This window comes from Pseudonaja textilis, chromosome 3 (assembly GCF_049901715.1).
Source record: "Pseudonaja textilis isolate UNSWEBS1 chromosome 3, rPseTex1.2, whole genome shotgun sequence".
NCBI classification, from domain to species: domain Eukaryota; kingdom Metazoa; phylum Chordata; class Lepidosauria; order Squamata; family Elapidae; genus Pseudonaja; species Pseudonaja textilis.
Window position 1 is genome coordinate 107,160,637 of NC_141992.1, and position 26,327 is coordinate 107,186,963.

The 26,327-nt window shown below is 43.3% G+C and overlaps 1 protein-coding gene across 5 annotated transcripts in view; it reads left to right on the forward strand.

The window, feature by feature from the left end:
• Window positions 1–26,327, forward strand: part of PCDH1 (protocadherin 1) — a 276,302-nt gene that overhangs the window by 163,639 nt on the left and 86,336 nt on the right. The window contains exon 4 of one of the 5 annotated variants that reach the window (XM_026718743.2): window positions 18,828–19,000. The exons of the other annotated variants lie outside the window; for them this stretch is intronic. Coding sequence (XP_026574528.2) covers window positions 18,828–18,926 — 99 coding nt within the window. The 3' untranslated portion in view covers window positions 18,927–19,000. Of the gene's footprint in view, window positions 1–18,827; window positions 19,001–26,327 lie in introns of those variants that run through there. 5 annotated transcript variants of the gene reach the window in all.

Sequence of the window (26,327 nt, forward strand, 5' to 3'; positions counted from 1 at the left end):
AATCACGTTCTCCAATTAGAGATTTGCAGGGCAGAAATTCCAGTAGCTTAGTTATAATCTTTGCAAAATAAGAATGGAATGCACTTTCAGGTCCATACTGCTGCACTGTTTCTGTTCTGGCAACTCTAAAGCAGGCATTTATAAGTTGACACCGGCTTTTTTGGAATGAGCCAATGTTTCTGTTGGTAAGAACTGGTTTCAAATTTGTAATTAAGGTTTCAAGCCCCTCTAAGTATGACTTACCTCTTAAGAGAGATGTAGGTAGTTCTTTAGTTTCTGGAGCTAACATCCATTTAGTAACTTCCTTTGCATTTTTCTCAGTCCATTTAATTTTTACCTGAGTATTTTGGCTCAATCAACCTAGGTAGGTAGATTGATCCGTCCTTTAAAAATTTCTGGTATAAGGGTTGCTGGATCGTGACCACTTTCCAATCACGAGTCTACCATCATCTTCAGTAAGAACTTCAGAAGGTCGTATAATCAACTGTGGATTTTCTTCCTGCTCCACAATAAGTATATTCTGCTGGGTAATTGCCATGTGTGGAACCATTAAAGATACGTAGGTCCAAATGTGCAATCATCTGTCTTACACACAAACCTGCCCGATTTGCTTTGGGTTCTTTAAAATGTCTAGAATGCAGGGATTCTCATGGTGCATTCTCATTGTAATGGCTTTTTTCTGTGTTCATTTTTCTACCTTGTTATTTATTTAATTTGCTGACTATTATGTTAATTTTATTTATCCTTTTCTCCTCTCCTCTCTTCTCATTCCTGCTCTGTTCTCTCACTGGCTTGCCTCTTTGTTCTCTGCCGGTCATTGGCCTCTCCGCCCCACAGCTGTTTCTCCTGCCTGCTTCGCAACTGGCCGCACTCACTTACTGGCTCATCTCTCTATTCTTCATTGGTTGACTTTGCTGCCTGCAATCGGTTTGCCTCTCTGCTCACCTCATTTTGATGGGCCTCTGGTCTCTTGGATAGGCCTCTTGAGTGCAGCTGGGCTTCTCTCTCTTAATTTCTCCAATCTTCCTCTCCTTTTCCTTTCTCTAGTCTTTTTTCTTTTTCTATTACTTTTCTTTTCCTCTCCACCCCTCCTCCTATGGGTCTAGGACTTTTACGCTCCTACCATTGGCCATGTTTGCTTTTCCTCCAGGGTTTTACCTCTGCATTATTATCCACCAGCTTTTCTCCTGAGCTGGCCCACCCCCATCCTTTTACCCTGGACAATGGGCCCCAGCCCCTCCATCCCAGGTCCTTCAGCATGGCCCATTTGTCAAAGTGCATTTGGGCGCCCGAGACAGTTCGCCTCCAGCCAATCGGCTGACTGCCAATGCTGGCAGCCAGAAGCCACGGCATGATCAGTGCAGGGGCTGGCAGGCTTTGGAGAAGGTGCTGCAGCCAAACGGTGTCAGGTCCTTGTTAGAAGAAGGAAGAGGGAGGGGTGGAAGAGCGGGGGAGGGGGCGTAAATAATCCAGTTTCATCCAAAGGAGTTTTTGTTTTGAGTAGATATCCTAGTTTTAGAAGGAGAGAGGGAAGGGGGAGAGAGAAAGAGAAAGAGAGGGAGGGAGAAGGGAGACAAGAAAAGAAAGAAAAGGGAGAGAGAAAGAAAGAGATAAAAAAAGAAGGAAGGAAGGAAGAGGGAAAGAGAGGGAGGGAGGGAAAAAGGACCACAAACCATAGTACTGGATGCAGCTTCAGAGGATGCTTTGAAACAGCACAGCGATCCAGGGCTGGAAGGGATCTCAGAGGTCATCTAGTCTAACCCCCTGCTCCAGCAGGAGACCTTATGTCATCTGGGTTATATTGGTGCCTCTAATCAAGGAACATTCCCAGAAAAGGGAATGTGTTTACTAGGTCAAGGCTGCCATGCAGAGGAAGGCAAAGATAGTCCTCAATTATCCCAAACCCAAAATTTTGGTTACTAAGCAAGAGCATTGTTAAAGTAAGTTTTGACACATTTTAACTCAACCCATCCTCCAACAGTGGATGTGAATCACTGTGGACCAGACTGAGAATTTGAGAGCAAGATGATTGACACACTCATAAGGGAAAGGTAAGGGTACCCCTCGACTTACTGTATGTCCACCATTGAGCCTCGAATCTCCGTTGCTAAGAGAGACAGCTGTTCAGTGAGCTTTCACAGACTTTACAACCTTTCTTGCCACCATTGTTAAGTGAGTAGTTGCAGTTCTTAAGTAAGTCACATGGTCATTAAGTTAATCTGGCTTCCCCGTGGACTTCATTGGTCAGATTGCAAAGGGGGATCGCATGACTCTGGGACACAGACCATCATCAGTATGAGTCAGTTGCAAAGTGTCCAAATTTGGATCACCTGACCATGGGGATGCTGCAATGGTCATTAAGTGTGAAAAACAGACATAAGTCCCTTTTTCCAGTGCCTTTGTAACTTGAATGGTCGCTAAGTCAGTCACACAGTCGCTAAGTGAATCTAGCTTCCCCAAATCTCCTTTGCTAAGAGAGACAGCTGTTCAGTGAGCTTTCGCCCATTTTTACCCACTTCCTCATACTTCTTGGCTAGGATGACATACATCTGTGCAAAGAGTTTTGGAGCTATGGCAAAAGTCCCATCTACATACCAGGTGTCAGATGACTGCAAAATGTTCAACCAAGTCTTTCTGCTGAATATTAGGATCCTCCTTGATCCATGTCCAAAATCTCCTAATAGGAAAGGCTCTTGTAAGCCAGGAGTTGGTGAGTTGTATTCCACAGGTAAAATGAGGTCATCAAGGCTTACCTGGTCTGAAGGTGCTGCTATATTTCATTCCTCAACACATTCTTTGGCAACTAATTTCCTATTGAAATTCTCTTACCATAGGAAACTTTTCCTAACAATTATTTGGAATCTGTCGTCCTGTATCATAAAAACATTCTGTATCCTGCATTCTTTATAAATAAATATTATTTTATAAGGAATATATTCTGACTTTCTTTTCCATGACATTCTTTCTAATATTTTGAAGTGTTATATCCCGCTAATTCATCTAAACATATCCAGTTCCCTCAGTCTATTCTCAGAAAATTTAGTTCCTTATTCTCTGATCATCTTTGCTGCCATTCTTTTAATATATTCCATTTCCTCTGAACCTCTGTTTAAATATTATTCTGATTATTCAGGATTTGTGGTTGACACTGACCTAAATAGAATCTCATGGATCATTATGCTTTAGTGCTTGTATATTCAATGGCATTATGAACCATATTACTAAACTCTGAAAAGAGTGGCAAAAAAGGCATCTATGGCAGGTGTCAAAAATGAGAAATTGGATTAAAATTCATTGAAGAAAAAAGCAATTTCTTCCAATATTCTACCAAAAAAAATAATAATCAAATGGGCCTTTACAACAAAGACAGTGTCAATGTGGCAATGGAAAATGATCCCTGAACATTAAAATATGTCTGACAAGTGACTGGAAAGAGGGAAAGGCAAGTAGGATTTTTAGTGGTTTATGATCTTACAGGATGCTTGGTTACTGATGTGGCCCCAACAAAATGAAAGTTTGATTGTGCAGTGAGTGCCAGAGCCAGGAATGGCAGATATATTCCTGTCATATCAGAAATAACATTCTGGGAATTAATGAAATAAAATGGTTTGGAACAAGTCCTATCACATCGAAAATAACATTGAAGAATAGTGTAGCAATCATTAACAAAAGAATAACAAAGTCAGTATTCAAATGCAAGCCAAGAAATGATAGAATGACAATTATTCATGTTTAAGGCAGGTCAAACAGTATTGCGGTAATACAAATTTCACCTATGCAATGAAAGGGGAACAATCCTGTAAAACACTTTGCCTGCAAAATTTAAAAAGGACATAGGAAACCAAGATGCTAAAGTTGGAAGTAAAGTAGCATATGAAATAATAGGAAGATTTTACCTCAGTGTTCAAAATGAAACAGGAGACAATTTAATAACATTTAAATGTTTATAGCAAAAACATCCTTCCAGTAAGGATGGTCATATGATCTTCATAAAATCAAAGACTTTTTTCTCATCCAGGCAAGGTATTCCCTATCCCAGGGGTTCCCAACCTGTGGGCTGCAGCCCAGTACCTGGCTGCGGCTTCTTGGCCACTGGTCGCATGAATGGCTGGCCAGTCTGTGTTCGTGTACGTGTGTGTGCCCCCCCCATTTGTGCTACCGTTGCTGTGAGTGCTGTGTGGGCGCTGCCATTGCTGCAAGCATTGCATGCTCATGGCCTTACATGAGCACCTAAAGGCGACTGCCCCTTCCCCCCTCCAGGCCGCCAACCCAGAAAGATTGGGGAGTTCTTCCTTATTCTATTCATGTGCATATGATTTCTTGTCCTTAAGGGATAAGCACTGAAATTCTTTCTATTAAGGGAGAAGGAGACCAATGGTAGCACATATGTAGAAGCAACCTTTCTTTTCCTTCCAACTAAATTGTAGTCAAATCTCTCATCTCTTTGTGCATTAGACAACTATTTTTCTCTGTCAATAGTTTTACAGGTTCTTATTAATCACTTTTTATGAAGAACAAGAAAGGGAAAGCCCAGGAACTCCAAGCCACAACAATCCTTGAAAGACCTCAAACAATTGAGGTTTTTCAGGCTGGATGAAATTGTGAATGCACTGGACTGTTTTGTAGTCTCAAATGTATATGCTCCTTTGACATTCCTATTAAGAATAATATTAAATCTACAACCAATGATAATGAAGCAGGAGATTCAGCAGACAGATTTATTCTACCTGAGTGCCAGGTCTGCCTCCAGCCCAACCATATATAATATTCAACATGTACGGTATATAGATGATATATAAAATTGTGACCAAGCAACATAACAGAAATAATGAAACATAAAAAAACAGTATAAATCATATAATGTAGCTATTTTTGGTGCAATTAATAAAGCACACAAATGATCAGATGTAATGAATAGCTTGATCAGATGTAATGAATATCTAGGGTGAGATATGTGCTGTGCATTCAGATTTTATTAATTTGGTTTATTACACTATATTATTGTAGTGAAATTTTTCTGTTCATTTTTTCCTTATTATAGGTAGACCACAAGTTGTGGCCATAATGGAAGCTTCCCATCATGGTTGTAACTTGTGACAGTCCTAAAACAGGTCAGTCATGTGAGTGGCCCAATTTATGACCTTTTTTGCATTACACAAATCACTGTGGTCCTTAAGTGAATCACAACCATCATAAAACATGGTCACATGTTTGTGGAGCACTACAAATGGCGTTAAATGTGGCCCTGTTGCCAAGTGCTGGAATGTGGTCATGTGACTGCAGGAAGAATTGCTAGTACCTCCCCCCCTCCCCCCTCCATAGTAAGTAATAAGAACTACATGTACTCTGTCGATCAAATTTATCAAAGTTTATCTGTCTGTTTCTGTTAAACTGTAATCTTTGAGAACACCTGGAGAATTAGTTTCTAGCTCAGGGGTGTCAAACTGGCAGCCCACGGGCTGGATACGTCAACTGCAGGCACGCCCATCCCGGCTCCGCAAAGGCAAAAAGCATCATGATACGTCACAATATGTCACGTGACATGATCGAGTTTGACACCCGTGTTCTAGATCAGTGGTTGCCAACTGCAGGCTGGGCACCACTGGTGGTCCGCAAGAAAATTTTGGTGGTCCGCAGAGAAATGTCCCCCCAAAGCAATTAATCCAGGCTGTCCACATGACCCACCCACCTGCTGGCCCCCACCCTTCGGCCGAGCACAAACTTTACCTTGAGTAGAGCTACGCGAATTGGAACTGGAAACTAAGACTAATGGCGGGGGAGGGAAATCCGCCCCGGGCTGGCTTGCTGACATTGGTGGGAAAGTTGGTCCCATATTCCAGAGCTGCAGTAGTCACAAGACTGGCCCTGGCAGCTCCTCCAGTCTATGGCAGGACGGTAAACTCGGGTGGAGGAGCAGCTGCTCCGGGATGACCAAAGGGCCAGTCCTGTGACTACTGCAGCTCTGGAATATGGGACTTGACTTTCCCACCAATGTCAGCAAGCCACCCGTCAGTCAAAATTCATATTAGTGGTGGACTTCTGGTTTGAAGGGCTTCGGTGACAGACAGGAATCCGCGATCGTGCCTGGGCTCGCCGTTGGAGCTCCCTGAGCCAGCTGGCTTCGGGGCTAAGCCACCCCATAGAGGTGGTGAAGAAGGGGGAGACTGCCAGCAGGGTCGAGGAGAGCCGCATCTCTCCTCCTCAGCTGGCCATTACTCCCTTTCCCGAAGGCAGTAGGAGCAGTGGTCAGAAATGGCCACCTCAAAGAAGATCTCAATCGGAAAAGAACATGCAGGAGGAAGATAAGAAGTGAAAGTTTTGGCTGACTGGGCTAAGTTGAAAAAGCAATAACTAAGGTATCCTGGAATTTAAATTTTACAAGAAATAACATCGCTTCCAAAGAAGAGTCGGAAGCAGTGAAAGAAAGTGAAAAGGGAAAGGTTTGACTTTTTTTTTTCTTCTCTCTCCTTCCTTATATTGACAATTAAGAATAAGAAATTGGAAAAATCCGCTTTGGCATCAATAGGCAATTAAGCTGAAAATATAACTAAATGCCAAAGGGACAATAAAGATTTCTGAACATTAAAAACGTTTTCTTCTATAAGCAGGAAGGGAGAGAAAAAGAATAAGGGCAGGATCTGGAAGAGGGAGGAGACTGCTTGGACTTTAAAAGAATCTAAAGTAAAATTTCAATAAGACTTCTAAAAGATACATTTTAACTGAAACTTTGCAACTAAATAGTAACCCCAGGAAGAAAAAGTGGGAAAAAAAAGAAAGAGCAAAAAGAAACAGCTTGTGTGTATTTGGATTACTTGGTGACTTTTGGATTTTTGGCTATTATATTTGAATGGCTAAAATCAATTGGGTGGTTGTTTAAAAATTTCTACAATGGCATTACTTTTGGGTGAATTGAAAATGGAACTTAAAAAGTATAAAGAAGGTGCACAAGAATGGAAGGGTTCCTTTGGCTTCGTTTTTCAATTTCTAGAAATGGAGATTTGGAACTATGAGAAACAACAAGAAAAGACTGCAAAACAAGAAGACTGGGACAAAGAAGAAGCCATCTTTAATGAACAAGTAACTATGTGGGGAAGAAAAAGGAAAGAGGGGAAAGAGGATGGACAATTTAAGACTTAAAAAAACAACCAAAGAAAAATAATTCGAAAAATAAGTATAATACTGGAAAGCAACAGAAAAGGGGAATGCAGAAGAGAGAAATAGAGGTAGAGAGACAAAGGGGTAAAAAGAGGAGAGAGAAGAAAAGAGAGAAGAAGGAAAGGAAAAGAAGTTACAAAGGTCTGGAGCAAGATATAAATAAACAGGACCTATTTAAAGATAATGGGTGAAAATCTAATTGAAAGGGGGATTCTGTAAAGGTGCATGAGATTGTGTTGTTATATTTGAAATAGAAATAACTTTAGAAAATTGGAAACAACATATGATTAGAATGAGGGATAGAATGGTTAGTGTAACTTAGTGAAATGTTTGTGAATAAAGTAAATGAAATAAAATAAATGAGAAAATTGAATTAGGAAGGAATGGGAACACTTTAATTAGTCAATGTTTTATAAAATATAAGTGAAGAGGGGGGGAATTGATTATGGAAAGTTTATAATTGCTCCCATAGAAGTATGATATTTAATTGAAAAGTAACGTGAAAAATGTTAAGACTTTACTGAATATTAATATTAATGATAGAATTGAATGGTAATGGAATGTTGTTTTAATTATATACATTTATATTTTTTTCTTTTTTTTTTTAAGAATACTGTGTGTAGTTTAAGAATGTACCAAGCAGAATCCGAATGGAAGTTATGTATTATATTGAGTGTTATAACTTTAGGGGAAAGATATAAAGGCGTCATACTCCAATCAGTAACTACAGGAGAAATTTTGTTTAATGAGAAAAGATAATAGACAATTGAAACAGGACAGATAAAAAATATAAATATAATGATTTGAATTGAGATGAAATAAATACAATAAAATTGAGGAAATTAAAAGAGGGGAGAAGCCATGTAGAAAATGTAAAATTGTAATAAGATATGGAATAGAACATAAAAATTAGCATGAACCTGAATTTGTGTCTGTACGAAGAAATGTAACCCGGGATTATGCTGCTTTCAAAAAAGATGTTTTAATTGTATTTTCTTTTTGTGAAAACTCAAATAAAATTTACCCAAAAAAAATCATATTAATGGTCTTTGGGATTTAAAATTATGAGTTTGGTGGTCCCTGAGGCCCAAAAGGTTGGTGCCCCCTGTTCTAGATGAAAGACTGGAGAGGAGAGAATGTTCCTATCTTCAATAAAGGGAAGAAGGAAGACCTGGAAAGTTACACTCTTATTGGTATGACAGGATCCTGAAACAGGTTTTTAAATTGCCTTTTGTGAGTAGCTGGACAAGAATGCAAGAGTTAACAAGAACCAGTATGATTTGTTGGGGGGAAAGACATACCTAAATAATTACATGTCCTTATTGTTAGGCATCCAGAATTGTCCACTGTAATCAATCACTCCGAGACAAGTATAATCTCCAACTGATTTATTTGGAACAGCTCTGGTACTTCTAGTGAATTTCCAAACTGAAAGTCATCTTCAGCGTGTTTCACAAATCCACCTTCTCTCCTCCCACTTCTAACACTACATTAATCATGAGCACCAATTAACTGCAGCTGGAATTTTTTAATGTGATATATGAAATAACCTTGAACTTTCCAACTCCTCCACCCCACTTGCATTCCTGTAACAATCCTGACAGCTGAATCTCAGACATGTCGTCCCCCCTTGAAAACTCCTCCTCCTAAAAGAAAAACAACCAAAACAGATACAGGGGTTAATGCATTGTCTTCAACCCCCTCTCCCCCCCCCTCCACAACGACCCTTTGGTTTGTGGGGAAAATCCTCATGGAATTGGGTAACCAATTGATCAGCATGGACATCCCAACTCTTTACCCAACTAGCATCTGAGAGAGGGTATCCCTTCCATAAGACTAAATATTGCAACCGTCCACGGTGTAATCTAAAATCGAGAATTTTGTTAATTTCATAATGTGTTTCCCTGTGTACCATTAACGGGTCAAGGGGAGTGATTGGCACTGGTCTTATCATTGATGTAGCAGCTGGTTTTAGTAAACTACAATGGGACACTGGATGAATCTTATCTTCCCTAATAGTTGAGGAAGACTCAATTGGACAGTGCCCGGATTGATTATTTTTGAAATTGGGAATGAACCCAAGAATTTTGGGCCCATTTTCTTACTGGGCAATTTCAACCTAAGATACTTGGTTGACAAATATACTTTGTCTCCCACTTTAAAGGGTGGTTGAAGGGATCTATGTTTATCCACCTGTTTTTTATAAATTTTTGCAGCTTTGGTCAAAGCTTTTTTTGTATCTTCTCACCCTTTTTTTAATGAGTTTATCCATTCTGTTAAGGACATGGCTGTGGCAGGTTGTCTAGGTAACTCTGGCATCAGGATAAAGTCCATTCCAATGTTGATTTGGAATGGAGTCAACCCCGTGCTGCTATGTACTGCATTATTGTAAGCAACCTCTGCAAAAGGTAATAACTCAGCCCAATTTTCTTGTTGATAATTTACATAGCATCTAATGTATTGTTCAATCATGGCGTTAGCTCTCTTCGCTGCTCCGTTACAAGCCGGATGGAAAGCTGAGGATAAATCTTGGGAGGACTCAATAGACTTCAAAAATACCCTCCAAAATTTTGCAGTAAATTGTACCCCTCTGTCTGATATTTTTCTATGAGGTACTCCATGTAGTCTATAGATATGTTTCACGAACAGCTTTGCAAGTTTTTTCGCAGATGGAAGTCCTTTGCAGGCTATAAAATGGGCCTGTTTAGAGAATAAGTCAATTATAGTCCAAATGATCGTATTCCCTTCACTCTCAGGTAATTCCACAATAAAGTCCATTGTGATTTCTTCCTACGGTTGAGTTGGTTCAGCAACTTGTTGATGGAGGCTGGGGTTTTTCGAGTTCTGTATTTCATTGTGGTACAAATTGAGGAACTTTTCATTTTTGGCCACCAGAACTGTCTTCTTAGTAAATGTAGGGTTTTTAAGAATCCGAGGTGGCCTCCCAGCTGAGAGTCATGGCTATGCTTTAGTACCAGTAGTCTTAGGGTTGTGGGTACATAAAGCTTAGTCCCTTTCCAAGCTAGTCCCTCATTCACTGTTAACTCATTTTGATGGTCCAGGAACCAAGGATCGGTCAATAGGGCAGTTTTCAATTCTGCGGTCCGCTTATCTTCCAGGTGTTTGGGATTGTGGCTGGCTTGGGTTCGAGTGGTTACTTGGCCTGCCAGTTGAGCTCCTGAAATTAAGGCTTGTACTATTTCCTCTCAGTGGCTGTCAAACTGAGGTTTTCTGGACAGGGCATCCGCCAATACATTTTTCCCTCCGGGGATATATTTAATGTTGAAGTTGAACTGCTTGAAGTATTGGGCCCATCAGACTTGTTTGGGAGATAATCTCCTAGGGGTCTTTAGAGCCTCGAAGTTTTTGTGATCAGTCCATACCTCGAAGGGCTCCTGCACCCCTTCTAGGAAATGCCTCCAAGTTAATGAAGAAGAATGCTTCTTTCTCCCAGACCACCCATCTTTGTTCTGTGTCCATCAGTTTTTTAGACACATAAGCACAAGGCATCAGTCGGTTTTGAGAGTCTTTTTGCAGCAGAACGGCTGCCACCGCTACATCGCTCGCATCAGTCTGGACAATAAAAGGCTTGGTTGCGTCTGGGTGTTGGAGGATGGGCTATGCTGTGAAGAGGCATTTTAAGGTCTCGAAAGCTTTCTGACAGTCCATGGTCCAAGCCAAGGGTTGATTTGGCTTCGGTTTGGTGGGTGACGGGCCCATTTTTAATAACTCCATTAACAGGAGAGCAACTTCAGCAAAGGACGGAATGAATTGTCTATAGAAGTTGGCAAACCCTAAAAAACTTTGAAGTTGTTTTCCGGTTCTGGAGGGTTGCCAGTCCAGCACCACTTTCACCTTTCCGGGGTCCATTTCAATTCCCAGGTTGGATATTTGGTAGCCAAAATAATCCAGCGACTCTTTGTGGAATTCACATTTTGAGAGTTTCACATATAATTTGGTGGCTAGAAGTTTTTCTAGGACTTGTCAGACCAATTGAACATGTTCTTCCATGGTTTCGCTGAAGATAAGGATGTCATTCAGGTATACGAGGACCCCCCCGGTAAAGGTGCAGCTGTAGCACCTCATTGATGAGCTGCATAAACACTGCAGGAGCCCCCTGAACTCCGAAAGGTATAACTTTGAATTGGAAGCTACCCAAAGGACAGTTAAAAGCTGTCTTCCACTCATCTCTCTCTTTGATGCGGACCTGGTAGTAAGCTTCCCTGAGATCTAGCTTGGTGAATACCTTGCCTTTTGACAGGTGGTTCAATAAGTCCTTCCTGAGGGGGAGAGGGTACATGTTTTTGACGCACATGGCGTTCACGCCCCTAATGTTGACACATAATATCAACCCGCCATCCTTCTTCTCTTTGAACAATACAGGGGCAGCTAATCTTGATTTGGCAGGTTCAATAAAACCTTGGTCCAAATTTTGGTCGATGTATTTCCTTAATTCAGTCATTTCAGCAGTTGTCATGGAATACATCTTTGGTTTTGGTAGTTTCGCCCTGGGTTCTAATTCTATGGCGCAATCAGTGGCTCAGTGGGTAGGTAAAACATTACACTCTTCACTGAATGCTTCAGCCAAGTCTTTGTATTGGTTGGGTATCTGGGGTTTATCTGGTGGAAGATGGGATGCTGTGGGTGCTGGTTCAGGTTTTGGATTCAAGTTGACTGGTGGTTTTGTCATGGGAGGAAGAGGGGGCAATGGGCCCGGTCCAATGAGGATATTCCTGAATCCATCCTCCCATTTGATCATAGGGGCCCATTTGTCTAGCCAAGCAAGTCCCAATATGATTGATTCTGACATCCTGGGGGCCACTATGAAGCGTATGAGCTCACGGTGGGGCCCTAATTCCACCATGACCAATTCTGTCATTTGGGTGGCTGAGGTCCCCCCAATGTCCCATCCACTTGCTCAAATCTGATTGGGCATTTTAGTGGATTAGTCTTTATGCCCAATTGTTCAACGATAGGGAGTCCGATAAGGCATCTAGAGCACCCAGTATCAATGATGGCTTCTAACTCCCCGGTCTCCCCCATGTTCGGTACTTGACCTTGACTGTAAAAGGTATGATGGGATCACTCACCTTTGGGTCGTCTTTGCCAGTCGGGTTCTCGGGGATGTGATGTTGACCTGGTGGTTCATTGCTCCCATCTGTGCAGAGGGTACTTTCCCAGCTGTGTCTAGCAAACCAGCTAATGTCCGGAGGTCTTTCTCGATTTTTCCGATCTCTACTAGCCGTACTAGACTTCACTTGTGGTGCTTGTGGTACAGGACCAGGGGCCAGACAATCTGCTGCTGTATGGCCATCTTGGCCACAATGGTAACATTTCAGCATCCTATTGGGTTGGGCATGAGCAGCTTCGGCTGGTCTGGTCAGCGGTCTCCTAGCCCCAATTCTTTTAGGTGGGCCCGCTGGAAGGGGTTTCTTGTATGGGTTGATGCTGCGGTCAAAACTGAGGGAAGCGGTATACCACGCTTGTAAGGTCTCCAGTATTCCCCTAATGTCACAGGCCTTCTTTACTTCTGGATCAATAGCGTTTTTAAAGTAGTGTAAAGTCATTCTTTCAGGCCAATTCATGAGGTGGCTTGCAACCCTTCTAAAGTCCCAAATAAAGTCTGACAAGGGTCACTTGCCTTGTCTCATTTCCATTAACTTCTCTTCATTCTCTACCACCCTGTCTGGATTTTCAAATCTGAGCCTTAATAATCGAATAAATCCGTTGACATCATGTAATTTGGAGGCTTTGTTGTGTAGTTTGGCCACCCAGTGTGAAGCATCCCCTTCATTCATCCCATCTGTTATGGCCGTAACCAAATCGCGCTCTGTGGCATATTGATCTCCAAATTGTTCTATATGGGATTGGATTCAAGTGAGGAAGTAATTGAAATGTTCATGGTGGCCATTGAATATAGCCTTAAAGGGTATTTGGTCCGGCCTGGGTTGTGGTGGGGGAGGTGGTACAGGCCAGGCCCCTGCAGGTTGAATCAGAATGAAAGGAGCCCGGCGGGTGGCATATCTAGGCTGGGCAGGCCCCCTGAAACCTGGCTGGGTGGTGCCTCTCTGGAATAGGGGTCTTTGTGGCCTTGGTCCAGGTTGGGGTTGCATTTGTGGTTGCCATGAAGAAGATGGGTGTGGCCTGGTTCCCTGGCTGGGTGGAGGGAAGTGGCTGCTGTCTGTTGTCTGGACAAAACCCCCTTCAGACCAGGACTTTGTTGGTGCTGGCTGCCATTGGCACTGAATCCACCCCTGACCTGGATAAAATCCTCACCCTGGAAGGATACTTTCTGCAGGGGGTAATTTTCCTTCTGGAAAATGAGGGGATTGTGTTGTGGCCCCAACTCCCGAGCCTATGCTGTCAGAGGAAGAGGACCTGGAAGACGAGGGGGAGGAACTGGCAATTCCTTCCTCCACAGGACCTTCCTCCCTGCCAATGCCTTCCTCCCTGGTAATGCCTCAGGTTCCATCAGACAACCGAGAGGAACAGCCTGAAAGGAATCAGGAGGAAGGCATGTCGGAACAGCCCCTGACAGGGAGTGTAGAGGAGGAGTCTTGGCTCGACCCCAAGCAGCGTCATAGGGAGAAACATGAGCAGCAATGTAGGAGGCATGGGAGGGTCAGAGAGTGAGCTGAGTCACTGAGCCACACCCCACAGGGGATAAAAGTGGGTGTGCTTTCTCCTTAAACTTTGTATGCAACAAAGTTTAACTTATTTTAGACTTTATTCATGACTATGTTGGAAGAATGATTGTTTTATGGACTGCTTGTGCTTTGTGAAGTAAAAGACCCATTTCCCTCTGTGTGAGTAAGACTTTGATTTACAATTGCTGCCAGTTAGTACTTGGCAGGCAGGATGTATTGAGATGTCAAGAATGTTATCAGTTACAGAGGATTTGCTCTGTGAAGTTTGAGCCAGCTTGCCTGTCTGTGTTTGTGTATGTGTATAATCCCTTACCTTTTGGGGGAAAGGGAAGGGGAGACAGAACAGGATTGCCTCGGAGGATGCAACATACCTCTATCAGTCAATGCTTCTTGCTGGGCTTCTCCAACTGGCATCTATATAATCTCCTCATTCCTCACGATACTTGGATAAGTGAAAATGGGTTGCCTCAGGCTTCCACTCATCCAAACAGGCTGTGAGCCTGTCACCTTTAAATTCTGGAACTGTTGTGGTAAATCTGCCATCAATGGACTCCCATGATAAATCTTGGGGATGTCTTCTTGAGAGAATTCTGACTCAAATTGTCTCTCTTCCCTCCAATTTGGTTCAATAGCCATATACATGGGGCTGGAGAAAGACTTCTCTTTAGACAGCTCAGTTAAATCTGGGTTGTAAAAATTCCTTGAGCTGAAATGTTTCGGTATAGCTCCCAAATCTTTTTCTTCCACTGCCATCCTGAAGGCAATCCATCATCTCCCCCAAAAAAGTACTGGCAGACCCAGCTAGTGCTCCGGGGTGGGGGGGCACCAGTTCCCTCCTGCATATCTCCAACTTCAGCTGATTGTTGGTCTTTTTCCATCTCTGGGAAAAACCTCTGGGGTATCAGCCAAACCCCTTTAGAAAGGAAAAGTCAGAGATTGGAAATAAATGTTAGGCGTCCAGAATTGTCCATTGTAATTAATCACTCTGAGACAAATATAATCTCCAATTGATTTATTAGGAACAGCTCTGGTACTTCTAGTGAATTTCCAAACTGAAAGTCATCTTCAGCGCATTTCACAAATCCACCTTCTCTCCTCCCACTTCTTACACTTCATTAATCACGAGCACCAATTAACTGCAGCTGGAATTTTTTAATGCGACATACGAAATAACCTTGAATTTTCCAGCTCCTCCACCCCCCTTGCATTCCTATAACAATCTTGGCAGCTGAATGTCAGAGCTGACATTTTCTTGATAGACCTTATAAATTTGGAATGCCATAAATATAGCATAATCGCAGGAAATCTTCATTTAAAGATTTGTACAGAGGTTGGATAGCTCTATCCAAAGCTTCTAATAGATCCTGTACCAAGCAAAGCAAGGCTCCTGAAGTCCATTCACTGTTTCTTTTTTTCATCTGTTATGTTTAAAATTTGTTATTGCTGCCACTGCAGTAGACGCTGATTCAAAATCAAATTAAAACATACAAAACAAAATGCAAGCTTGTAGTAAAAGCTTCTATAACAATAAAAATATGATAGGCACCCCCAAAATACCTTAACTCCAAGCCTAGGAACAAGCTCAAAGAGAGTGGATATTCTTTATACCAGTGGTTCCCAAAGTGGTTGGTACCACCCCCTGGGGGGCGGTAGGATGCCTTAGGGGGGGTGCTAAGAGGTGGCAGGGGGGCAACGGAGGTGGGCCTCTCGCAGGGCGCAATTCAGGGATGGGATTCTACCGGTTCATTACCATTGCCAGTAGTTTGGAGAACCAGTAAAACGGGCCCCTGGGTGGCCCTGCTCCTCTTCACCTGCTCATTTGTTCCCTGCCCAGTCAGTCCTTATTGCACATGCTCAAAATCTCGCACATGTGCAACAATCGCTGATAGCCACAGCAGCAAATTGGAGAAGCAGAGTAAGCAAAGCTGGAGGTCAGTAATTTTCACTGCAAAAAGCATCCAGACGCATCGAAAAAAACACGCGGCATCTGGAGTTTTTTTGCAGCGAAAATTACCAATCTCCGGCTTTGCTCTGCTTCTTCAGCACACCGCCGCCGCCACGTTCTAGGCATCAGCCATGCAGGCTCACCCCATTGACTGCTGCACCACTCCGCTCGGACTTGCTTGGGCAAGTCCCTCTGATACAATGGGCTCAGTGGGGTGGACCTGTGGGGCCAGCACTTAGAATGCAACCACAGCAGTGCATTGGAGAAGCAGAGCAAAGCCAGAGGTCGGTATTTTTTGCTGCAAAAAACCTCCAGCTGCCACATGTTTTTTTCAGTGCGGCTGGACTGCAACACGTGGCGGCTGCAGGCATTTATGACAAGGGCGACGTGGGCTGGTGAGAAGCCGAGTGACAATAATGGCTCAGTCCTGGCTTGCCTTTCCTGACAGCTAGCCATGGGAGGAAGGTAAAGTCACAGCCATTTGATGACAAAAGAGACAGTTGTGGGTGAGGAAATGGGGAGATTAAGGGCCGGGGCCTCTGAAAGGGGAAACGGGGTGATGCAGAATTAGCCCAGGCCTTTGACAGATTAGACCACACCTGCTTGGGCAGAAAATAGGGAGATAGGTTAAGGAAAGTATAGAGAGAGAGGGAAAGAAAGAGAGAGAGAGAGAGAGAAAGAGAGAAGGAACAGACAAGAAAGTAAAGAAAGAAAAAGGGAGAGAGAAAGGAAGAAAAGGCACAGACAAAGAAAGAAGAAGAAGAAGAAGATAGAAGCAAGGGACAGAAAAAAAGAGAGAAAAAGAAGGAAAGAGAGGGAAAGAGAGAAAGAAAGAGGGGGAAGAGAAAGTGAATGGGATATGGAGGGAGGGAGGGAGAAAGAGAAAGAGAGGGAAAGAGAAAAAGAGAAAGAAGGAAGAGACAAGAAAGAAAAGAAAGAATATCCACCCAGTTTGCTGTTCCAGGAGCAGGGGCAGCAAAAGGGAAGTACTTTTTCAGTTCCACAGTATGAAATATTTGATTGAGGGGACCTGGAACTCACCCACTCTGCCTGAATGTTTGGGGCAGATAGAAACAATTGGAAATAGGTGGTCACTTAGATCTGTACCTTTCATTGCATCCAAAGGGCTGCTAGTAACTAATGCTGCTTATAAAGCAACAGTAAAAATGGTTACTGCTCTTGCCACTAAATTTTAAATCTCCTGTAGCTTCCTGATAGTTTTCAAAGACAGTCCCATTAGAGTGCATTTGCAATAGTCCAATTGTGAGGTGACCATATTGTGGGTGACCATCTGAAGGACCTCCTGATCAAGGAAAGGGCTCAACTGGCATCAAGATGAAGTATGCAAAATGTTCTTATGGCCACAGCTACTATTCACTCTTCAGGGATAAGTCCAGGAGGACCCCCAAGCTAAACACCAGTCTCAAATGGGAAAGTACACCTCCACCAAAGGGCCAAAAGACAGAGACATTCAGTCGTATTTGAATTTGGCCAGTCTGTTTCTTTCCATCTAAATGTAACTGATTGTAGACATCAGCTCTATTATACCTATTCTGTATTGAACATTTGAAAAAAGATTCCTTCAACCTCTGTTCAAGCCATTGATAAAATGTTAAAGTGTACTGAACTCAGGAACAAACTCTGGCAACACACTCACTCCAGTATGTTAGAAACTATTGACAGTGTACTGAACTCAGGAACAAACTCTGGCAACACACTCACTCCAGTATGTTAGAAACTATTGACAGTGTTTTTTCAAACCTGGTACCATCTTCTTAATTGTTATGCTATCCAGCACACTTTCAAATAGTTTCCTTCTTAGAATGTCATACAGTTTGCATAAATTCCTGTACACCAATATACATCGTGTCTATAGCATCCTGACAATTAGTTAAGGAAGTTACCTGATCAAAAAATAAGATAATTCTGATTTCTGGGAATTTTTACAGTCTTTTCTAAGACCTTTCAACTGTTTCATGATCTCTTCCAGAAACATCTTGTTATTGAAATCAAATAGACTGGACTATAATTATGTGGATTCTCTTTCTTTCCCATTTTAAAGAGAAATATGTTTTGTTCTGGTGCTTCATTCTCCAAGATTTCTCCCAGACAATGGACAGATCAGTGGGTTCCTTAGTATCTAGGATGCAATTCATCTGGTTATGGAGATTTAAACAAGACATTCATCTTTCTGATTCTGTCAAGCTCACACTGCAATCCTATAACCAATCTTAGCTAATAGAACATACTTTTACTTAGTTCTTTGAGAAAAATGAGGCAAAATAAGTTTAACAGTTCTCATTTTCTGTATTTATCCGATTACCTGATACTCGGTTTCCTTTCCTTTTTATTTTGAACATACCTATGAAAGCTAATAAATGGAGGAAAAGGAGAACCAGTTTCTCAATCATTTTATCAACATCATGCAGTATTATCAGTCCTTCTTTCACTTTTTAAACTAAAAATGTATAATCCTTTAGAGAATCCTAGAATCCCTTGATTTTTTTTAGCTCTACAGTATGTAGCTGAAGCATAGTAATTCTACATCAGATTACATCCGATTTGCAATTAAGATCTTGATGGTTTTATTTCTGGTAAGTTGGAGAGTGCTAGGAGGGGAAGCTTGTTGTAAACTGCTTGTTTCCATCCACTATCAAATTTATCTTCTAATACCAGTGTCTTAAGTCTGTAGGAGAAAAAATATCAGCTTCACCCAGTAGAAGAGCATAGCTTGTTAGATTCTAATCTCTATTCTCACCATTCCAGCTTCTATGCGTCATGAAGCATGAGAGATGCTGTGTGAAATTTGAAAAATTGCTCTTAAGAATTTAGATTGAGCAAATTCTAATGGTATGAGATTGGAAGATGGTCCAAGTTGTCTACCATAAAATAATTGGGTTAGAGACTTAATGTCAGATGTGCCTCCATTCAAAACTCAAGAAAAAAAACCCGACTCCATGTTTGTAGAGAAGAGGTACTTTTACTAAGTTAGAAGTGATAGCAATGAAAGAAAAGCAAGATCTGAGGCAATAAACGCAAAAATTACATATTGAAAGTTATCTCAAGTTTCCTCCTCCAAGGACCCAGACTGGAAGTCCAATCTCCTATGGTGTCATGTGGGGTACATCTTCAGGTGTTTTTCCCCCATATGGTATGCTGAGATGGTTGACCTTGGCTGAACATAAACAAGTCCATGAAGTTACGCAGTGAGCATGAGAGCATCCCCCCACACTTGGTTCACACAGAAGGTATCTGTATCTCCACGCTCCAGCAAACTTCCTCCCCAATGCCAAACATCTCCCCTCCCCGTTTCTATGGCAGCCGACAGCAAGCATGGAGGCTGACAGTTAACCTCAAAAAGCTTAATGTCTGCAGATATGTATTGATCTCCACTGACATAATAGAATCTTTAAAAAGCTGGTGCACTCCTATGTACATTTTGTGAAGCATAGTTCATTTGAGCCCTATCAGCCTTATATCTACATTTAAATGGAGATAAAATTTGAATAAAACAATCCTTAATAAAAGCATTATTTAAGATATTAGCTATTATATTAATGCTATTGCATGCATGGTTATTCAAGATTATAAAATATAGTTTAATTTTCTAGGATTTTGCTAGTGTAAATATGCAGCTAACCAAAGAATTGGATAAATTTCTTGAATAGTCTAATTTTGTGTCTCTTAAGAAAAAGAGACAACAAAACCATACTTAAATTAATTACTTCTCTGGTTTTCTCAAAATTTCCAAATAATGAGTAATTAAATAGATTATGCTACCAAAGATATGTACCAATTTGATTACAATGACCAAACACAGAAAAATGTAATTCTTTTAAAGGAATATATTGTTTACTTATTCAGTTTAATATTGCCCAATTCCAAATGATTTTTGGTGACTCATAATAGACCAAAATAATACAAAAGCAATATGAGGATGGTGTTAAATATGCATGATGCTGTATTCACATGTGCTACGTGATATGCAAAGTGGAGTCTGATGTCAGACTCCACTCATTGGTTCAGCCACTGGTGGGAAGATTTGAATCCCGTCAGTGGCTGAAGTGTTGGACAGCACCGGCTTTTTGATTCCGGCTTTAAAATAGTTTCTTTGCATTCCTGAGTCCTGCTCCTTCCTCATCTGCGCCCATTTAACACTGGCAACGAAGGTCCTGAGGAAGACAAGGACCTTGTGGGCACTGTGGCCATTTTCCAGCTGAATCGAGAACTTGACCGTTCCAACCAACAGCAAACCAACATGGCCCACCGACCCGTATCGATCCCATTTGAGCCAACCTAGGAGAAGTGGTCCTTGTACATGGGAAGATTCAACCTAAACTTGGAGGTGAATGGGATGCAGGCAGCATCTGACACAAAGAAGACGGCTTTGTTTTTGACCTATTGTGATTCGGAACTCTATGAACTAGCCAAATCCCTCATTGCAGATGAGCTGGCAAACGTCTCCTGGGACAAGCTACAATGAGCATTGAAGGGGCATTTCGACCCTACCCCATCATACCTGGCAAACCAGAACAACTTCTACATCCGCAGCCAAAAGGAGGGGGAAAGCATAAATGATTTCGTGGCCACGTTGAGGAGACTATAAAAAAACTGTAAGTTCTCAAATGCTGAAGAAATGATCTGGGACCGGCTAGTCCTCAGCCTCAGGGACTTAACCTTGCAGAAGAGAATGTTCGCAAGGGAGGAAGTCTTGTTCAAGGAGGCCCTGGAAGAAGCAAAAGCCGTGGAAGCCTCCAACTGTTCTGCAGCCTGACTCAAGGGCAGCAGCAAAGTCCACGCCACCCATGCCGTGAGGAGGGCACCGCATAGTCCATCCCGCTCTAAAAGGGACAGTGAGGAGGAAGATGTACACCAGGTAAAATCCAGCAAACCCAGAACCACCAAGGGAGCCAAGCCTTGCAGAGGCTGCAGAGGGAACCATCCCTGGTCTGCCTGCTGTTTTAAGGAGACCATCTTCAGGCGGTGCGAGAGGAAAGGCCACGTCATGGAAGTCTGCAAAGCCAGCCAACCAACGGACAAACAGAGCTGCAGGGCATACTCCCCAACCAGGAAATACAAGGGTCAGAAGGCGTTTGGTGCAAAATTCAAAAAACAAGCTGGCGCCTGGGAGGAAGATACTCACCATACAATCGTGGGCTATGCCCACGCCCCCGTGGGACACACAGACACTTTTGAATCCAACAAGATCCTCACCAAGGTGAGGATTGATGGGACCCTGTGCCTGATGGAAGTTGACTCCGGGTCTTATATATCAATGATTTCCTGGGCTGCTCTCCAGAGGATCAACTCCCACATTAGCCAGAGCCAGCTCTAGCCACAACAAATAATACTAAAGGACTACCAAGGCTGCAAAATACCAGTCCTGGGGAAGAAAACCTGCCATGTGGAATATGGAGACTTTCAGGGAACCCTGCCACTGACCATTGTGGACCGAGATCTCCCCAATCTCCTAGGGAGAGAATGGTTTGTGCCACTGCAGATCAGCCTCATCAGCATCCACGCCACAGCGATGACTAGACCAAACAGCGAAAGTGCCATAGATGTTTTGGAGAAGGAATTCCAGGACATCTTCAGCAGCAAACTGGGCAAGTATAAGGGGACCCCTATCAGTTTTAACCTCAACCCTAACATATCCCCTGTCAGACTGAAGTCCCAGAGAGTCCCTTTCATTCTGCGGCCCAAGGTTGAAGAGCAACTAGACAATCTGGTAGCTCAAGAGGTCCTCAAACCGGTAGACCACATGAGGTAGAAGACCTCTATAGTGACCCTTGTGAAGCCCGATGGGTCAGTCCAGATCTGTGCAGACTACAAGAGTACCCTGAGCCTCGTGCTGCAACTGAGTGCATATCTGGTGCCAGTGGTCCAGCACCTATTACATTCCTTGGGCTGGGGCAAAATTTTTACTAAATTGGACCTAGCGCAGGCATACCAACAATTGCCTGTGGACGCAGCCACCGCTGAAGCCAAAATGGTTGTGACCCACAGGGGCGTATTCAAGTGCAACCAGCTGCAATTTGGGGTTAGCATAGACCCCAGCCTATTCCAAAGCATAATGGAAAGGCTATTACAAGATCTGCCAGGAGTAGTCCCCTATTTGACGATGTAATAATCTCATCCAGAGACAAACCCCAGCTAATGAAGAAGGTCTGAACAGTACTAGAATGATTCCAAGAAGCGGGGCTTAAGTTGAAAAGGGACAAATGCTACATTGCCGTACCGAGCATAGAGTTCTTGGGTTTCCTAATTGATGGGTCAGGCATCTGACCCATGGACAGCAAGATGAAAGCAATTAAGAAAGTACCCACCCCACACAGCAAAGCTGAACTTCAACCTTTCTTGGGATTACTAAACTTTTATAACATATTTTTGCCACAGAAGGTGACAATAGCGGAGCCACTCCATTGACTGCTAGACAAAAATACAACCTGAAAGCGGGGGCCCCCCGAAGGCACCACGTTCACCAAAATAAAGAACATTTTAACATCAAACACCGTACTAATGCAATATAGCGAGACCCTGCTGATACAGTTAACCTGTGATGTGTCACCATATGGCATCAGAGCAGTATTGAGCCACAGGCTACCAAATGGAAGGGAGGCTCCCCTAGCCTACTATTCTAAGACTTTGTCCAAAACTGAAAGAAACTATGACCAAATAGACAAAGAAGCCCTCGCCATCATAGCCGGAGTGAAACATTTTCACGAATACCTATATGGCAGACACTTCGAGTTGGCCACATACCACAAGCCGCTACTTGGCATTCTCTCAGGAAACAAACCTACACCCAACATTTTATTGCCGAGAATGCTAAGATGAACAGTTTTCCTGGCAGCTTATAACTACAGCCTTCTACACAGACCAGGAAAGAACATTCCATATGCCGACGCACTCAGCAAGTGCCCCCTGCAGACTTAGTGGAAGACCCAGCCCCTGCGACTTCCGTATTCCTTGCAGAATGTCTTGAGCCAGGCTTATTGACACCAGCAAACATCGCGAGACTCACCACAAAGGACAAAACATTGGCGCAAGTTTTGAACTGGGTATGGCAGGGCTGGCCGGATAAGAGAGAAGGGGAGGAATTCAAGCCATTTAAAAACAGACAGCTAGAGCTGTCAGCATTAAGGGGGTGTTTGTTATGGGGAGACAGGGTGGTTGTACCATAGCCATTAAGGGAAAGAGTTTTGGGATTGCTACATGAAGGGCACCCCGGGATGGCAAAAATGAAGGCCCTAACAAGGAGTTACATCTGGTGGCTGGGGATAGACAGAGACATTGATACCTGGCTTGCCACATGCTCACCATATCAGGAGTCCTGATCTGCCCCTTCCTTAGAACCCCCCCCCTCAAGTGGGAAAAGCCCTCAGCACCATGGGTGTACACATAGACTTTGCAGGACCCTGCAAGGGGCAAACATTTCTAATCGTGGTTGACGCCTACTCTAAATGGTTGGAGGTGATCATCATGAAGTCCACTACAACCGAGGCAACAATCAGAACATTGTGGAAAATATTCGCCACCCGCAGGCTACCCGATGTGCTGGTTTTGGACAGTGGCTCGCAATTCACAGCACAACAATTCGAAAGTTTCCTCACCCAACTGGGGATCCGACATGCCCTATTGGTGCAGGCTCACCCGACCACAAATGGGCAAGTGGAGAGAATTATCTGAATGACTAAAGAAATACTAAAAAAATTAGGCCCTGGCAATTGGCAAGAAACAATTGACAAATTACTGCTTACCCAACACATAATACCCAGCGCAGCAACAAACAGAAGCCCAGCAGAAATGCTCATGAACAGAAAATTAAGGTCCGCCCTGGACAGGGTCCATACAAACTATACAAATGACACCCCTCTAGACTCCACAGGGAGATGCAGGACATTCGCATCTGGGGACACAGTGTATGCATGCAACTACACAGGAGGGGAAACCTGGGTCCCAGTGAAAATAATCGAAAGTACCGGACCCAGATCATACAGACTGGAAGTAGAAGGGGGAAAGACATGGAACAGGCATGTAGACCAACTGCGGGGCCGCATAGCTCAACCCCACATGAAGCCAAACAACACAACACACCTTCGGCAACAACGAGACCCTGGGAATTAGAAACCCCACGAAGGCACGTAATAGTAAGGTCAACCCCGAACAGGATAGCAGAGGAGTTATCTGGGGGTGGAGGAGTCCAGTGTAGTACTTCTGAGGCATCTAGCTCAACAGAAACTGCCACACCTTTGGAAACTTTCGAGGAGCTTCCAAGGGCAGAGTCTGGAGCAGCTCAGGCCACCGCCTCAAGAACAATTGAACCACGCAGGCCCAGTCGCACCCACAGAAGCCCTGCCTACCTGAAGGACTACATCTGCCGCATATGCGGTGATTGGTCGGTCTGAACTAAGAGGGGAGGGTGTTAAATATGCATGACGCTGTATTCACATGTGTTACATGATATGCAAAGTGAAGTCTGATGACAACTCTTCAAAGAGAAAGAACTTGCACCACAGTTAGAATCTCAGAAACTTAGAGAAGAAGAAAAGGACAACAGACCAAAAGAACCCAGAACAAGGAAAGAAATAAAAAATGCTCTACACAGACAGTAATACGAACAGAGAAATCACCCTATTTTCAGTTAATATCAATGGTTTAAACTCAACATTAAAAAGAAAACAGTCATTTGAAAAACTTAAAATACAAAATGCAGACATAACTTGTATACAAGAAGTACACATCATAGATAAACAGGCAGACCTTCTACAGGATACTAATTTGGGAAAAATGTATTGGGCTTTTTCAAATCAAGGAAAAAGGGGTACTGTAGTATATATAAAAGATTGGCTGCAACATAAACAAGTATATAAGGATGATGAAGGGAGAATGTTATTTATAGAAATAATATTAAACCAGAAAAAGATTTTGTTAGTTACAGTATATGCCCCGAATATAAATAAAAAAGAATTCTATTATAAACTCCATCATAAGATAATAGAAACTGAATATACAAGTGTATGTACTGTAGGAGATTTAAATGCTGTTTCAGACAAGAACAAAGACTATAAAAGCTTCCCAAAAAATAAAAATAAAAGGAGACTATTCCCATCGTCTTTTAATAACATGGTGAGGGAATTAAATTTGAAGGATGTGTGGAGAGAACTGTACCCAACTAAACTACCCAACTACCCCCCATCTCTCATGCCACCCCTGACGACAGCAGATCACACTAGCCATTTGATGGGCCCCCTCCTGCTCTGAGTTCCCCATGCCCACTAGCAAAACCAGGACTTCAGTGCCTTCCAGAAGAGTGCTAGAGTGGGTGCCATTCTAATCTATGGGGGAATAATATTCCAGAGAGGGAGACACCTTTCTTCTGGGTCCCATCAGGTGTATTTCCCTCAGGGATGGGACCCGCAACATTTCCTGCCTCCCCGCTCTAATGGATCGGGTAGATGTGACTGGCAAAAGACGTTCCCTCAGATAACCCAGTCCCAAGCCATGAAGGGCTTTAAAGGTGACAACCAGCACCCTGAATTGCACCCAGAAGCAAATAGGCAACCAATGCAGCTCTTGTAGGAGGGGTGACACACGCACACCAGGGTCTGCACAAAATCATGCAGGCTGCTGCATTTTGCACCAACTGGGAGCTTCTGGATGCTCTTCAAGGGCAGCCCCATGTAGAGCGCATTGCAATAATCAAGACAGGAAGTGACTAGGGCATGAGTGACTGTGAGTAGGGACCGTTGGTCCAGGAAAGGTTGTAACTGGTGCACAACCCGCAGTTGCCCAAAGGCCCTCCTGGCCACGACTGCCACTTGCTCTTTGAGTGGGAGTCATGAGTCCAGGAAAACCCCTAGATTACGCACAGGGTCTGTTTAGGGTAGTGCCACCCCATCCAAGACCAAAGGTGGCAATTCTCCCTGAGCCAACAAACCCCAAACCCAGAGCCACTCAGTCTTGCAAGGATTTAGTTTCAACCCGTTGCTCACCATCCAGCCCCTAACAGCCTCCAGGCACTGTGAGAGGGAGGACACAACAACACTTAACTCACCACGGGCTGAGACATACAGCTGAGTATCATCAGCATATTGGTGACACCTCAGTCCATGGTGATGGATGATCTCACCCAGCAGCTTCATATAAATGTTGAACAGGAGTGGAGAGAGTACCGAGCCCTGCAGAACCCCATAAAGCAGTGGGCAAGGACTGGTCCTCTCCCCTCTTATCAACACTGACTGAGAGTGGCCACAGAGGAAGGAAGTGAACTAAGACAGCACAAGGCTTCCCACTCCCATCTCCTGAAGCCACCCCAGGAGAATCCCATGGTTAATGGTATCAAAAGCTGCCGAGAGGTCAAGTAGAGTAAGGATGGATGCACTACCCCCATCCCGCTCCTGCCAGAGATCATCCAAAAATGTGACCAATGCCATTTCTGTCCCAAATCCAGGCCTGAATCCTGACTGGTAGGGGTCAAGATAATCTGTTTCATTCAGAAACCTCTTGAGCTACTGCACGACCATCTTCTCAACAATCTTCCCCCAAAAGGGAAGATTGGAGACAGGTCGGAAATTATC